General features: G+C 41.2%; 1 protein-coding gene across 1 annotated transcript; it reads left to right on the top strand.

Moving 5' to 3' along the window:
* The first annotated feature begins 4,546 nt into the window (after positions 1 to 4,546).
* Positions 4,547 to 16,953, top strand: LOC102437556 (transcription initiation factor TFIID subunit 4B). The gene is made up of 8 exons (XM_023745730.1): positions 4,547 to 4,692; positions 5,913 to 6,020; positions 8,705 to 8,866; positions 8,955 to 9,077; positions 11,598 to 11,687; positions 12,611 to 13,216; positions 15,734 to 15,842; positions 16,736 to 16,953. Exons 1-8 carry the CDS (start codon positions 4,582 to 4,584, stop codon positions 16,843 to 16,845), a joined length of 1,419 nt encoding a protein of 472 aa, XP_023601498.1. The 5' UTR covers positions 4,547 to 4,581; the 3' UTR covers positions 16,846 to 16,953.
* The last annotated feature ends 517 nt before the right edge of the window (positions 16,954 to 17,470 follow it).

Raw genomic sequence — 17,470 nt, 5'->3', positions numbered from 1 at the left:
TTTGATTTCAAGGGTTTCAGCGCCTCCCCCAGCGAAACGATGGGGTCTCTTTTGTAGCCAGTGTTCTGTTTGGTGGTGACCATCGTGGAAAGGTGATGTTCTTCACTTCTGATGGAGTTCTGTTTCGGTTTTGTCTGGGACACGGGGACGTGCACTAGTTAAGCTGTGTGCGCCCCGGGATACAGTTCCTTCTCGTTCTAATGATCCTGCACGCATTCTTATGAAGAGGTGAGGAATGTGTTTGAATGAAATCACCGCCTAAAGCTAAACGGCTGTGTAGTCAGTGAAGTTTGTTTAGAAGCAATTTTAAAAAGTATGAAAATGGGAGAACTTTCACGAGGGAAAACTTGCTAAGTGGGAACTGATCACTGAGCGTGTACTGATCACCTATGGAGGGCTACGCACTTTCTATGCATTATTTATATTCTTTTGTGTGTTGGTCATAATAGGTAGCAAGTAACCATTCTCTAAGGGTAATTTGCCCCGTGCAAAACTCATAGGTGTGTGTGTGTGTGGGGGGGGGGGGGGGATTTGAATCCAGATCTGTTTTGCTGTCCTCTCTCCACAACACTGTGCTTGCCACTTGGTGTGTGCGTACAGTTATGTCTCATTGCGTATCAGGGATAAAGGTGATTTACAGAGTTTTAGAGCCTAGCCTTCTCATACACTGAACTTGCCAGCGCTAGGTAGCAGCAAACCGGGCCAGAGCCTAAGGGTGTGGCACCCACACCTGTATGCTGTGGCCTGAAGAAGCTCCTGGGAGGAGATGAATTGCCTTTAGTGGTGTTCAGCTCCAGAGGGAGTGGGCGGGGCTTCTGCGGGGCAGCTGGTGGGGATTCTTGCCCATGTGCGCAGGAGAGCATGCAGACCTTGTGTTATCCGTGCAGAAGAAGGTAACCAAGAGCTGAATGAAATGGAGACACTAATGTTTTTGCAAGATTATGATTCTTGTACCATTTCTTTTACATACTGAGCATTAGCAATTGATGACTCAAGGATGATTTCCTTAATTATGCAGAAGTCTTATACTTTAAGGGTAGTATAGTGGGACCTGGGTTTTCGAACTTAATCCGTTCGTTCCAGGAGGCGATTTTTTTGAAGACTGAATTATTTTTCCCCCCATAATGCTTCCCTGTTTTAGCCTTTCTCATATACATGTACACGTCTAATGTGCTGTTTAATCTATAAAGAAACACTTCTTAAATTTATCAAAGTAACCCCCACTAGCCTTAAACAAAATTTTCATATCTCACTGCCTCTGAAATGCTACCACCGACAGCATTGGCTGAACTGCTTTTAGTTTACCCAACTCCAGTCAACAACAGTTTTTCTACCTATTCAATTGCCTGCGATTGTTGTTTGGTGAGCATCTTCGCAGCCTAAGCAACATTAGCACTCGTAATAGCCTCTTTATGTTTTAAAATTGTGCTAATCCTGATTTCACCAGCAACAAAAGCATTTTCTCCTTTGTTGGCTGAGAGATGCTTTTTGTCATGCTGAGGTATAAGCATGAAAGGGTTGTCTGGTCGAAAACTGAAGTTTTGGTTGACAACTGACACATTTTTTCTGTGAACAACTTGGTTGAGAACTGAATTGTTGGAGAAATGAGATTTGATGATATACTTTAAGTATTTGATTTCTCTTTAGAATTTCCTCTATGATCAGAACTGGTTTAAATAATATGTAAATATGGGAAGATCCAAGGTGGCAGCAGACTAGGTGGAAGCTACATTCACCTCCTCCCAGGACCAACCTGAATTACAACTAAAGTCTAAAAAAACCATCCTGAATTACCATCTGAAGAGCAGCTGGAGAGAAGCCTTGTAACCAAGGACTGACAGAGGAGGCCACATTGAGACTGTTATCTACCGTAGCCAGGACTGGAAGCAGCCAGCGTCCCTCAGTACACGAGTGGATAACAACTATGCTCCACTTACACATGGAGTAAATACCACTCGCCATAAACAGGAAGACAATCTTACCCTCTGTGAAAGCATGGATGGACATGGAGAACAGTATGCTAAGTGAAATCAGCTAGTCGGAGAACGACAAATACCATATGATTTTGCTCATGTGGAATCTAATTGAACTAACAATCAAAATTGAGACAGACTCAGAGAGAATGGGCAGACGGCTCTGGTGAGGGGCGGGGGAGAGTGTTGGTGGGGAATCCTTTCCAGGAGATTTTCAATTTACTTTGCCCAGATCCGTCACAGGAATCACTATCTATGGCACTAGCTATAGCCTTACAAAATACATTCCTTTACTAAATAATAAGACTTGAAAGTTGGAATTACTCCTTGATCCATGGGCTACAGAAGGGAAGTTGGGTTAGCAGGCACAAAGACAACATTAATCTCGTTGTGCATCTCCCCCAGGGCTCTTGGGTGACCAGGAGCTTGTCAATGAGCAGTAATTCTTTTGAAAGGAGTCTTTTCTGAGAAGTAGGTTTCAAGAGTTGGTTCAATGTATTCAGTAAACCATGTTTAACACTTGTGCTGTCACCCAGGCTTTTTGTTCTGCATAATGCTTAAGGGCCCTACGTTTTTTGGGATGGTAAATGCGTAGTATTGGCTTCACCTTAAAGTCACTAGCTGCATTCACCCCTAAGAAGGGAGTCAGCCTGTCCTTTGAAGAGTTGAAACCAGGCATTGACTTCTGTCCAGCTGTGAAAGTCCTAGATGGCATCTTTCAAAGTAAGGCCGTTTTATCGACATTGCACACCTCTTTCACCTGAACCACCTTCATTAATTGTCTTAGCTAGATCTCTCCGTTTGTTATGGAGACCGCTCCTTTTTTAAGCCTCAGGAACCAACCTCTGCTCGCTTCAGACTTTTCGTCTGCAGCTTCCTCACTTCTCTCGGCCTTCTTAGAATTGAAAAGGGTTAGGGCCTTACTCTGGATTAGGTTTCGGCTAAAGAGAATGGTGTGACTGGTTTTACTTAATACCCAGACCACTAAAACTTTCTTCTTTCTTATGATTCATGTGTTCACTGGAGTAGTATTTTTAATTTTCTTTAAGGGTTTTTCCTTTGCATTATTAACTGTTTGGTGCACGAAGCCTAATTTTCAGCTTGTCTCAGCTTTTGACCTGCCTTTCTCTTAATCATTTCTAACTTTTGATTTAAAGAGAGAGATGAAGGACTCTTCCTTTCACTTGAACAGTGAGAGACCATTGTAGGATTAATATTAATAACTATTAATTTCAATGTTGTTGTGTCTTGGGGAAAGGGATAGAGATGGGGAAATTGCTGATTAGTGGAGTAGTTAGAACACACGGCATTTATCGAGTTTGCTATCTTATATGGGCATTGTTGTGGCACCCCAAAACAATTACAGGAAATTAAAGATTACTACTGATCACAGAGCATCATAATAAATATAATCATGAAAAATTTTGAAATATCACGAGAATTACCAAAATATGACAGAGACATGAAATGAGCAAATGCTTTTAGACTTCTTAATTTTTGCCTATCTGGTAAATATAAGTTGATATCTCACTGTGGTCTTAATTTACCTTTTCCTGTCATTGGCATCTGTTATTTTGGACATTCGTCCTTTTAATATATGTGAACTAAAAATTTCTCTCATCTTGTGGTTTGTCTTTTTACCTGGTGGTCTTTTGCTAAACAAAAGCTCTTTTGATATAGTCAGATGTATCAAACATTATATAGTTAAATTCTTAGTCCAAGTTAAGAATGATAATTTTCTACATTAAGAGTTTAAAAGGTTTTCCTTTTTACCCTTGAGTGGTTTTTGTGGATGGTGTGAAGCTTTCCGTCTTTTCCATGTAGATAGTGCATGGACCTAGTCCTGTTTATTGAATAGTAGGTCTCTCTTTCCCTCACTGATCTGCAGGGCCTCTTAGGAAAATTCGATATTACATAACTATATGAGTCCATTTTGGGCTTCTCTGTTTTGTTCCATTGGTCAGTTCATATAGTCTTACCATGCCTTCTTACTCATAGCATCTTACTGTAGCTTTATAGCTTCATGTCATGAAGAAAAAAAAGTATTTTGCCTCCTCCAGAAAGGTTTCAGCCATATACTTAGACTTTTAAGTAGGTTTGAGTAAAAACATTTTTATATTTTATGTAACTAGAGGTTCGGTGCACAAAATTTGTGCACGGGTTGGGTCCCTAGGCCTGGCCAGTGATCAGGGCCAATTGGGATCTTCCCGCCGCTGGCCAGGGCCTGCTGGACAGGGGTGGGGGAGGGACCACAGGAGGTTGGCTGGCTGCGGGAGGGACCAGGGGAGGTTGGGCAGCTGTGGAAGTGCACTGACCACCAGGGGGCAGCTCCTGTGTTGAGCATCTGCCCCCTGGTGGTCAGTGCGTGTCATAGCGATTGGTCGTTCCTGTCGTTGTTCCAGCATTCCGGGTGCTTAGGTTTTTATATATAGAGACTAGTAGATATGGAATTCAGTATGTACTAATCACTTTTTCAGACCATTTACATTACTGAAAGAAATAGGAGAAGAAATAGCTGATAATTATGCTTCATTTATCAGCTACATCAATTTTTTTTTTCTTTTTCAATATAGGAACAGTTTTGATCAAAAGTAACAGTGGTCAGTTGATGTTGGTATCTCCTCAGCAACCTGTAACAAGAGCCGAGACTACAAGTACCATAATTTCAAGACCGGCGCTACCAACGAATCCTCAAACAGTCAAAATCTGTGCAATGCCGGTAATGTACCTTAACTCTTTTTTTCTTTTTTCATTTTCTTTAATTTATCAAGTATCTTGGTTTTGTCATTTGCTGATTGCTAAAACAATAAAAATTCAGTCTTCATACTCAAAGATTTTGTAGTCCTTAAGGGACTGTTCAAAGGGCTGTTTGTATCTTTAAATGGAAAGAAAGCCATTCTGCTTCAATTTTAATTTATAGCAAAATATTAAGACTACAGTTTAGTATTCACTTTTATCCGTAGCTTGTAGAAATTACCTTTAAGAAATTCAGAACTTTAATGCAGTATTTTATCACCTTGGCATTGTACAGGACCGATTTATTTTACATACATGATGATCTTTCTAGGCACCTGCAGCTTGCTTTGTGTGCCTGAGTTAAAATATACTTATAGACATACTTCTGGGCATCTTTCTTTGATTAAATAGAAAATGCTGAATATAGTATAGCATTTTCTTGATGAGTCAGGTTCATGCTAAAGAAAGATTGCACTGTTTCTGTGGTAATATTATTCTCTGCCAATTTAAATCTCCCCCACCCCCATTATTTTACTCTTCTAATTTGATTCTGGGTTTTCAACCAGTCGTTTTCTCTGTTAGCTACTCCTTCCCTTTCCAGTTTGCTGTATCTAACTGCAGTGGGTTGAGAAGATAGATTAGCAAGATTTTTTTCTGTCAATGATAGCAAATAAGAATCCACATTTTCTATATACGCCATACTGTCAAGTTTGGAAATTTATCCTGAAGTAATCTGATACTTATTTGTTAAATCACTTGCCTCCTTAGGTATATGAAATATCAACTGGTCGATTGACCAGTTAAGTTCATAGTAGAGAATGTGCATAGCATTTATAAGGTTAGAAAACCAGGTACAACAAAGAAGTTTGCTATGGTAAAGTGTTTTTATATTTGCCCCAGTACTGATTGATTTTATTTTTTTAATTTTTTTAAAAAAGATATCTTTATTGATTTCAGAGAGAAGGGAGAGAGAAAGAGAGATAGAAACATCAATGATGAGAGAGAATCATTGATTGGCTGCCTCTTGCACGTCCCCTAATGGGGATCAAGCCCGCAACCCAGGCATGTGCCTTTGACTGGAATCGAACCTGGGACCCTTCAGTCCGCAGACTAACGCTCTATCCACTGAGCCAAACCAGCTAGGGCCTGAGTGATTTTAAATTACTAATGCTGATGACTCTGTATTATCTCTCCAACCCCCAGAATTCTAATTCACAGTTAATCAAGAAAGTGGCTGTGGCACCTGTTAAACCATTGGCACAAATGGGAGCTACTGTGGTAACCACTGTTACAAAGCCTTCCTTAGTACAAGTAAGTGTGACAGACGGGTGGCCATGTGTGCACTGTTATTCTTCCATATTTCTTATTATTTAGCTGCTAGAGGCCCGGAGCACGAATTCCTGCACGGGTGGGGCCAGGGTCAATAGGGCTGGGCTGGCCCCGCCCCCTGGTTGAACTCCCGATTGAGGGGACAATTTGCATATTAGCCTTTTATTATATAGGATTTTTAAAAAATATATATTTTATTAATTTTTTTACAGAGAGGAAAGGAGAGGGATAGAGAGAAACATCGATGAGAGAGAAACATCGATCAGCTGCCTCCAGCACACCCCCTACTGGGTATGTGCCCGCAACCAAGGTACATGCCCTTGACTGGAATCAAACCTGGGACCCCTTAGTCTGCAGGCTGACGCTCTATCCACTGAGCCAAACCGGTCAGGGCTATTATATAGGATTTTCTGCCAGATGTATAAGTTGCTAACTGTGTGATGTTGAAGAGAGCAATTTAGTGATGTATGATGACATGTATCAAAATGGTAACTGTTGGAGGTATGGGAAACACAAGATAAACATGGTGTAGATCAGTGATGGCGAACATATGACATGCGTGTCAGAGGTGACACGTGAACTCATTTTTTTGGTTGATTTTTCTTTGTTAAATGGCATTTAAATATATGAAATAAATATCAAAAATATAAATCTTTGTTTTACTATGGTTGCAAATATAAAAAAATTTCTATATGTGACACGGCACCAGAGTTAAGTTAGTGTTTTTCAAAATGCTGACACGCTGAGCTCAAAAGGTTCGCCATCACTGGTGTAGATTCTTAGAATATCAGCTTTACTTGCATATTTTAAATTAACACAAACGCATCAAATTGCCATGTCTCCAAGTGTCCAGAAGCGGGTGCTGTATGCCAATAGAAGACAAGCATTTAAATTAGAATGAAGGTGCAGTGTTCAGTTTAATGTGTGAATTGTAAATATTATTCTCTTTCTACCCTCAAACTTTACTCATATTCTGTAACTTTTAGTGTCTATCCTTAAAATAAGTTTGTTGCTTTATCTCAATATAGTTTTCTAAATTACAACCTGACTTTGATTTCTTGTATGAAACTTTTTATCCTGCAGATGGTGCTATAATCACACCTCATTTCAGTGGAGGGTAGAAGAAGCAACTGAAATTCTTTTCAGTGTGAAAATAAGATATCATTTTCATAATATTTGTAATGCTTACTTACTCTTATGGTCTACATAAAAGCAGCTTACCTGAATACTAGAGGCCCGGTGTACAAAATTCGTCCCCTCAGCTTGGCCTGCGTCCTCTCACAATGTGGGACCCCTTGGGGGGGTGTCGGGCCTAAACTGGCAGTCGGCTATCACTCTCACAATCTGGGACGCTGCATGCACCAGTGACCATACTTTTCATTCAGGTGAAAGGCATCTTGCTGTTGTACGGGCAGCTACATTTTTTTGCCCTGATTATAAAAAGTAATACATAATATGATCCTTCTGAGGAGTAGTATCATTTTCCCCATCTTATGGGTGGAAAAACTGAAGCAGAGAGAAGTTAAGTAAATGGCTTTGTCACACAGTTATAAGTGTCAGAATCAGGGCTGACCACAACATGTGCAAGCCAGAGTCCATGCATGTTATCACTGCATCATTCTGTTTTTTCAGTGTTAGAGTAGCCTTGCCAGGTTTTAATTTTTAAATCTAAGAGACTGTTCCCAATATATAGGGTAGGGTACTTAGGCCTGGCTGGCCATCAGAGCCATCTGTGGGGCCCCTGGTCAGCCGGCCCTGCCCCCCCCCCCCCCCCCATCAGCGCCACTGGGCGCCTTCCTCTCAGGGGAGCAGACTCCTGTGCTGAGATTCTGCCCCCTGGGGGGCAGTGCGTATCATAGTGACCGGTCATTCCACTGGTCATTCTGCTGTTTGGTCGATTTGCATATTAGGGTTTTATTATACAGTGGGGCCTTGACTTACGAGTGTCCCGACTAACGAGTTTTTCAAGATATGAACCATCTCTCGGCCGATTTTTTGCTTTGAGTTGCGAGCTAAAATTCGGGTTACGAGCCAGCTTCAGATACCCCACCACTAGGTGGCGCAGCAAACGGCACAGTGAACGCCACAACATCAGCCCAGCGTCACGTGTCTCACTTGTTCACTTTTTGATTTGACATACAAGTAATTTGAGTTACGAGCTCTGTCAGGGAACAAATTAAACTCGTAAGTCAAGGCCCCACTGTATAGGATAAAATGGCCAGTAAATCTCTCTGCTTTATACTTATGAAAAAGCAGAGAATTAGAGAACAGGAAATTCTATATTTCTATATAAAGGCTTACTATTTCCAATCCTTTTTAGAGAAGTATTAATATTTTGTGAGGACTTTGTGCTTGGCACTGTATTTCACAAAGAACCCTAAAGTAGTGGGTAGCATTGCTATTCCTGTTTTTTTTATAGACAGGAATCAGAGGGTTAGCAGGAGTAAGTAACTTGCCTGAGGTCAATGCTCAGTAGGTGTCAATGAAAAGAAGGTAGGTGAGACTGAATCTCAGATCTACTTGAGTCCAGAGCTTTTGTAGCTGTTACATAACATAAAAGCAAAGATTTCAAGTCTATCTGTGTAGTCTGGTAAGTGAAATGAGGCGCCCACTCTGATACCTATCATAGTCATACATATCTGAACATATGCTCCTTTTAATTTCAGTCTGTGGCTGTGCCAACCAGTGTTGTCACAGTCACTCCTGTGAAGCCGTCGAATACTGTAACTACCCTGCAGCCTTCAAGTTTGGGAGCATCACACGCACCGTCTAGTGAGCCCGTCCTCAAAGCGGGGAACTCAGCAGCCGCTCAGACCAACCTCACTCCGGTACGCTCTCACTGCACCTTCCGTCAGTGCAGCTCTTCAGAAAAGTGTGAACTCTCTTATGAGTGCTTGTTTCTATTTCCATGTTTAGGCGATGCTAGAAAATGTGAAGAAATGTAAGAACTTTCTTGCGATGTTAATAAAACTAGCATGTAGTGGATCACAGTCCCCGGAGATGGGGCAGAATGTCAAGAAGCTGGTGGGACAACTTTTGGTAAGTCAGTGCGATGAAGCCTTGCAAGCTCTGTAAGATCTATAGAACGTCTTTTAAATGGGAAATAACTGTTTTTAAATGAAGTTTATTTTAAATGGGTTTTTACATAAACTTTGCTTTTGCTGCTTGAAAGCTTTGTGATGATTATAAGTCTCAGGCCAATCTATTGTAGTATACACTGCTTTCTCTGTGTCAGTCTTCTTCCCTTAGCCAAAAGGGGACTTGGAGAGAAGGTTGATTTTGTCAAATAAAAAGTTATGAGAATTGTAAATGCCAAAAGCCGGGCTATTAAAGAATAAAATTTACTTCTGTATGTCCAAACAACAAACTTTGGGACCTATGGAAATAAATTAACTTCCTTATGCCTCAGCTTCCTTCTCTATGAGATGAGCAGAGTAGATGTGATGATCTTTGAGGTTTATGTTAAGTGCCAAGATGCCGTGTCTTTTAGCCACCAAATTGTTTCTTCTATCCTCTTTCAGGTAAAATGCTCAGATATGTTACAAAGTGGATGAATGTGGAAATTAGCATATTAACTGTTTAAGAAATATGCGGAGAATATAACAATATAATTTTGAATTTTTATTTTTATAAGAGTTTATTTGAACCAAACTGCTGACATATATATACTGAGAAGCAAGATCCCAAATGCTCTGAGAATAACAGCTTTGCATCTTTGTGTGCATTTGGAATGAAGGAGGGAACATGGAGGATGACATGGAAGTGGGGAAAGCAAGGCAGGAGCTGGATTACAGGATAGTTAGCACGATTGTGTGCTCTATTGAGGGTTAATACCCCCTTTCCGGGTTTTCACCTCTGACATTTCAAAGGTTTGTTATATACATGCCCAAGAGCAATGGACAGAGCTGGCTTAAACTTTCCACTAAAGCTCAGGCCTGGGGCATGACTGCCCATGAGCTGCCCAGTTAGGCTTTTATGATCAGATCCCCCTGTGAGGTTACTTCCCATAGAACACCCCCTCTTTTTGTCCGTAGTTGCCATTTTTGATCATAAATCAATTGGAAGGATGCCTGGAAGACCAAAATTTTAGTCGTATAGTGTGGTCTCGCAGCTTTGGGAAGCCTCAGTCTCAGTGTTGCCTTGCTCACCATTGGGGTGGGGCAGTGCTGTAACCATAGGATCTGAGTTGAGGGGGTATTTTTCCCCAAAAGGGAAGAGCAGGTTAATGGAAGGTAGTCAGGTCTTATGACCTTAGTTGTGAGAAAATAGTCTTAGATCATTTTTATCCTATGAACTATCATGATTTGAGGTTTTACTTACCTTCTGTTTTATTTTTCTGTATATGGCTTCTAGTATAACATTTACATAAACCATGAGAAGAATATTAACCGTTATACATGTCCAATAGTCAGAAATAGCTGGACTATATAGAAAAACCCAAAGAACAACTATAACAATTATTATGACTCATATCATTAGTATTTTAGGTAAAAATAGTAAAACAAAATGGGTTCTGAGTTCAGTATCAATCCATAACGATAAAGCTTTGTCAGTGTCTTGGGATAGCTGTCTCTCTCTGGTGTCAGTGGCTTCTCACCCTCGAGGAGTCTTTGATGTCTGTAAACAGGAGTAGATGTCCCTCAGATAGGTACCTGGGGAGCTCCCTGTGATGTGGGAGAGGTCTTACCTGATGCTGGGTCACCAGCATCTCCATCACAGGCTGCTCTTCCTTGAGCATCTTGATTGGTCTGTAGCAGAAATGTTCTGTGTGGCTCACATTGCTTAACACACAATATTAAGAAGATGTCTACTGAAGGGTTGATATTTAGTCAAATGAATTTTTACTGCTTCATTGAGGACATTTAAAAAGGAAACTGGCTCTATTTTTTTTTTACCCCAAGTGCCTGGTGATAGAGAATATGATGACACCTCTTTTAATTTGTTGCCATTGTCTTTCTTGCCAGCAATTTTACCTACTGATGCTTCTATACCATCAGTGCAAATCTCAGCACAGTGAAACAGGCCAAAAAAAAAAACCTTTTTAGTATTAATATGAAAATAATTTAGACCTCATAGACCCCTGAAATGCTTAGAATGTAGGGCAGTATGGAAGGCTTCCTAAGTCCTTTGGAACAATTGTATCTGTTATTACAGCCCCCGCATTCTAAAAATAGTGTATCCTGATGAAGGTAATTTCAAAATTGAAAAACCAAAACAAAAAACATCCAGTCCCCCAAACCAAATAACTTCCTATTCTCTACCCTAAGAAATGCAGGACTCCTGTCCACTTCGTCAGGCTCTGAACAGCCTGCGGTGCAGTAGCTCCACTCAGACGGCCAGCTCTACTCTGGTTTTGCTTACGGGGATCATCCCTGCATGAGCAAACATGTCCATTGTTTACGATGACTCATTTCACTAGTGACATGAAGAAAATGCCTCCATTGAATGAGGGACTTACCACTGTTCAGAGCTTGTTATGTTTACCATCACGAATTATATGTTGTTCCTGCTTTAAAATATTTGTAGACCTCAACGTGTTTTTCTTTCCCTTGTCCTCAGGATGCAAAAATCGAAGCGGAGGAATTTACTAGACAACTGTATGTTGAGCTCAAGTCTTCACCCCAGCCTCACCTAGTCCCTTTTCTTAAGGTAGAGCTACCTATTTATTACTTTGAAAAAATCCTTGGTATTAGATTACTTTTAATGTAATTTAAAACCCAAATATTTCAGCATGCTATCAACTTAAGGCAAAGGTAACTAGCAATGTAGGACAGGCCTCTCAGTTTGTAACCTGTAACTCATGTTGCTAGTTCATATTCTTTGGTTTGGAACACAGTGGGAAAACCGAAGTACCATCTGAGTCATGAATATAACTTGATTATGTTATTTAATGCTTGTATGTGCAAAATTCTTGACATTTACAAAAGTAGGGCCTTCTGCTCTTTCCTAATGACTCACATTCTCTTAGAAATTAACAGCATAATGCCAAATTTAGGGGAAGGCTTTTTTTTTTTTTCAATTTCAGAGAGGAAGGGAGAGGGAGAGAGAGAGAAACATCAGTGATGAGAGAGAACCATTGATCGACTGCTTTTCGAGCCTGCAACCCAGGCATGTGGCCTGACCAGGAATTGAACCATGACCCTTGGGTCATAGGTCAGTGATCAACCACTGAACCATGCTGGCTGGGCTGGAAAGGCTATTTTAAAAAGTTAATTTATTTTGTTAGTAGCATATTCTTCTGTAAGATGTATTGCATTAAACAGAATTTTAATGGAGAACAGTAACTTTGACAATAAGAGCCTGGTTTGGCGGAATAAAAATTGATGTTCAGTATTCAAAAGTTTAAGACTGACATAATCATTTCATTTTGAAAAATAAAGCACTTTTCGTTTGAAATAAATTAAATGTTGGATATTGACAGACATAAATAAGTGATGTCAGATTCCCTCAACTGAAAAGTTGATGTACTTTTGGATTATTTTATGTTGTAAAGATATGAAGTACAAAGTGTTTTCATGTTACTAGTCACTGATCTCCTTAGTGGTTGGTGTTTTCCCCTTCCCTGCTTCTAGAAAAGTGTGAGTGCCTTGCGACAGCTCCTGCCCAGCTCTCAGAGCTTCATCCAGCAGTGTGTTCAGCAGACCTCCGGGGAGGCCATCGTTGCTACCTGCACCACTCCGGTGACCGCTGTGGCGACAGCAACCGACTCCTCAGTCCAGGCTGAACGGGCCCTTGTCTCTGGAGCAGCCACACCCAGAACGGTGTCCGCGCAAAGTGTGAATTCCTTTGTTGGCCCAGGGGGAGCAAACGCTGGAGTGGTGACACTTCATTCTGTGGGTCCAGCTGCTGTAGCAGGAGGAGCAACAGCCGGAACTGTCGTGCTTCAGACGCCAAAACCGCTTGTGACCTCTGTACAGAACACAGTGGCAGCAGTCTCGCTTCCACCTGAGAAGCCAGTGGTCTCGGGAGCAGGGGTGACGCTGGCCCTCCCATCAGTAACTTTGGGAGAAACTTCATCAGCTGTTTGTCTTCCGTCTGTGAAAACTGTCGTTACTTCTGCTGGGACCACCTCTGAGAAGCCTGTCATGGGCGCTCCGGTCCAGATCACACTCGCACAGCCGGGACCCGTCCTTTCCCCGTCGGCTGCTCTCCCACAGGCAGTGAAAGTCAAGCAGCTGGTGAGTACCATTTCCTTCCTTCCTCTCTTCCGTATTTTGTAAATTTCAACCATTCAGAAAATTGGCAAGACTAGTAAAGTGAGCCCCTGTGTACCCTGGGCCACGTTGGACCAGTTGTTAACGTTTTACCACATTTGCTTTGTTCTCCCTCACTCTGCTGGCAAACTAACTGCAAAACACACACACACACACACACACACGCACGTCATTTTTTTCTGAACCATTTGAGAGGTGGAAATCATGACATTGCACCTCTACACTGCGTATCCCTTAAGGAAAAGTCTCTTTGTTTTTTCTAATCCTCACCTGAGGATACTTTTTCCATTGATTTTTAGAGAGAGTGGGGGGAGAGAAAGAGAGAGGGAGACATCGATGTGAGAGAGGCACATTGATTGGTTGCCTCCTCTCTCTATATATATATAAATCTCTTACATATTTTCACTCATTATTTTCCTTTTTTTACAAATGTGCAGGAGAATGCTGCACATGCTGCCCCAAGTGTCATGATCGTTAAGATGAGCAATAATGGGGACCCAAGATTGTGTGTCCCAGCTCAAATTTGGTGATACATATAAATATCCCATATCATCATGTGTTCTGTGTGTGTGTGTGTGTGTGTGTGTGTGTGTATGTGCGCGCGCGCACACATGTATTTGAACTGACACCTTTGCCTCCTGTCACTGGCATGAACTTGACCCTGATTGGTCTGTAGGCCAGGCCACGCACAGCACCAGATGCAGGTTGCCACTGAGGCTCACCTTCCCAAGCTGGTTCTGTGCAAGGTATTACAACCAGCATCGGGTCCCCCGAGGGGTCCCAGACTGCGAGAGAGCACAGGCTGGGCTAAGGGACATAGAGTCTATTCTCAGAATGATGGAAGTTGAATTATTCCAATTTAGTATTTCTTCTCTAGGGGCATTAATTCCTATTTGGAGTTTCCTATGAGTCACTTTTATTTAGTGATTGATGCACACTAGATTTTATATTTTATTTACAATAAAAATTAAAATACAGAATAAATTGTACTCCCAAATTCTGTTCAGAAGTCTGTCTCCTGGCACATTTATATTAGCCAAAAATGAATTTAAGGACTTAAAATAGTTCATTGTCAGTAGCTGGCTCAAATACATGATGACTGTTTTTCTTCTTTGAGGTGGGGAAAAAAAAAAGGAACTTCTGCTATTGTACTTTTTTCCTTCTTTGAAGCTAAAAATAAGGCCCTGCTATTATTACCTTAACTTTGCTTCCTTTGTCCCCAACACTCACCCTTTGGATTTCTTGAACTGTTTATTTTGGAGGATGCCTTTAGCATTGTCATTTTCCAGATATTTTTTAAAAACGGCCCATTAAAAGTCTATCTTTTGGAGATGTATAGTATTTTGAAATACTTATCCTATATAATAAAAGCCTAACATGCTAAGTGTCTGGTCGACTGGTCGGCTGTTCAACCAATTAAAGCATCAAAGTGTAATATGCTAATGATATGCTAAGGCTGCTCAACCGCTTGCTATGATGTGCACTGACCACCAGGGGGCAGACACTCCGACTGGTAGGTTAGCTTGCTGCTGGGGTCCGGCCAATTGGGACTGAGCAAGATGGGCCAGACACGGTCTGGAACCCTCCCATGTTCCCTCCCCAGCTGGCCAGCCTCCCCTGCATCTCTCCCCTGCCCCGATCATGCACCGGTGGGGTCCCTCGGCCTAGCCTGTGCCCTCTCGCAATCCGGGACACCTCGGGGGATGTCGGAAAGCTGGTTTCAACCCGATCCTGCAGGCCAGGCTGAGGAACCCCCACTGGTGCACGAATTCATGCACTGGGCCTCTAGTAGATAGATAAAAAATTATATCTGGGGGTGCTTTAAAATAATTGGGGATGGTAGCGAAGTGGGTGGAGATATACAGGAAACAATGTTGGTAAAGAATTAATCATCGTTGAAGCTGGGTAATAATGGCATAGGTCAGTGGTCGGCAAACTCATTAGTCAACAGAGCCAAATATCAACAGTACTTCTTCAAAATAGACTCGCCCAGGCCGAAAACCAACTTCTGCTCATGGGCCACGAAGTTTCAATCTCACTGTGTTTGCGCCTGCACGTGGTATTTTGTGGAAGAGCCACACTCAAGGGGTCGAAGAGCTGCATGTGGCTTGTGAGCCGCAGTTTGCTGACCACGGGCATAGGTGGTTTCATCTTATTGTTTCTTCTGCCTTTGTGTATATTTGAAATTTTCCATGATAAAAGTTAAAAAATGAAAATATGGCACATATGGAGGTTTAAATTGGGCAATATGTAATGTAAATTTGAGCTCCACTCTAAGAAGTAATATAATGTGTGAGATCGTCATGTTTTTCAGTTTTGAACAAGATAATTTTGCCACGTACAGATTTAGATTTAAGTAGGCATTCTTGATATGCTACGATCAGGTATATTTACTGCTGGGTGAGCACAGTTGGCTGTTCTCTTGTTATAACTGAAGCAGGTTTGCTTGAATGACGATAACGACGGTTCTCATTGTTTCAGGTAGTCCAGCAGCCTTCAGGGTGCATTTCCAGACAAGTGGGCACACTCCCCGCTTCCTCAGCACTGACCCTTCAGAAGAAGATGCCTGTGAGCACTGCAGCAACTTCCGGTCAGCCACCTCCAGCCAGACTCTGACCTATCACACTGGGTTTGAAACGGCATGGGGTTTTGTACTCTCTTTTAATGTTCTATTTATTAAGAGACGAGAGATGTGGTCTTTTATGTGGGACCTGAGAGAGAAGACTGAAAGGTAACTGTGGTACATCTTTGTACCTACAGAGCCATTTTCTAAGGGGATATGTTGTTTTAGAGTAAAAGAAGCAACTATTCACAGTATTTGTAGTCAGATACATCAGTCCAGTAGTAAATAAGTACTTTTAAAAAATATATATTTTATTGATTTTTTACAGAGAGGAAGGGAGAGGGATAGAGAGTAGAAACATCGATGAGAGAGAAACATCGATCAGCTGCCTCTTGCACACCCCCTCTTGGGGATGTGCCCGCAACCAAGGTACATGCCCTTGACTGGAATCGAACCCAGGACCCTTCAGTCCGCAGGCCAATGCTCTATCCACTAAGCCAAACTGGTTAGGGCAGTACTTTTTTGACTTAGAAAATTTTCTGTAGCCTTTTCTTTTTAAAATGTGCTTCTTTCTTTCTTTGTCAATTAGTCTTGCGCATAAAATTTAGAGGTTTTATTGTTTTTTAAAATCTACCATAGAAATGATATATCATTAACATGTTTCTGTCACTTTTTCTGCATACTATTTTTATAGTGCTGGTAATTCCGTAGATAATTTGAAGGCTGGGGGTCTTGATTTTAGTGAATGGTTCCATGTGCAGGCAATAAATTCATTGCCATGTTTGAATTTAAACATAGTTTTAGGGCAGTTTGAGGTTTTCTTTGATTATTCTTTGTTATTAAAAGCTGTTCTGAATTTTTTATCATGTAGCGTGATTGTATATTTAAAAGCATACTTTTTTCTTTGTTTGTTTTTGTAGTTTCCATTCTAAAGCAAACTACCCTGCCAGGAAATAAAATTCTGCCTCTTCAAGTATCTTCTATTCGGAAAGATAAAATAAAGGAGAATGGAGCGACGTCCTTGAGGTAAAGAAAATAAATAGTTAAAACTTGATTTGGATTAAGGAAGTGACATTTCAAAAAAAGAAAAGAGATGACAGTACTTTTAATAATAAATATATTTATGCATTTAAAAAAACCGAACAGAACTTTGAGTATAATTTATAAACAAAACAGTGCTGACACCTTTTACTGACACCTTTTCGACAATGTCTGTGCACGTGACGCTGGCACAGACTTTAAGTGTACATCTTAATGAATTTTGACAAACATATATACTGGGGTGATCATAATCCAGATCAAGATGCAGAACATATCCATCGCTTTTATGCTCCTTTAAAATCAATATCCCAGTCCCTGCCTCCTACAGCCACTATTTTTATATCTATCACCAGGGGTCATTTTTGTCTATTCTTCACATAAATGAAAAATTACATTATCTGCTCTTTTTTTTGTTTTTTTAAATATATTTTATTGATTTTTTACAGAGAGGAAGGGAGAGGGATAGAGAGTTAGAAACATCGATGAGAGAGAAACATCGATCAGCTGCCTCCTGCACACTCCCTACTGGGGATGTGCCCCGCAACCAAGGTACATGCCCTTGACCGGAATCGAACCTGGACCCTTCAGTCGGCGACTGACGCTCTATCCACTGA

Source organism: Myotis lucifugus, unplaced genomic scaffold (genome assembly GCF_000147115.1).
Source record: "Myotis lucifugus unplaced genomic scaffold, Myoluc2.0 scaffold_575, whole genome shotgun sequence".
Lineage (NCBI taxonomy): Eukaryota > Metazoa > Chordata > Mammalia > Chiroptera > Vespertilionidae > Myotis > Myotis lucifugus.
This window is presented reverse-complemented; position numbering and strand designations above follow the sequence as displayed.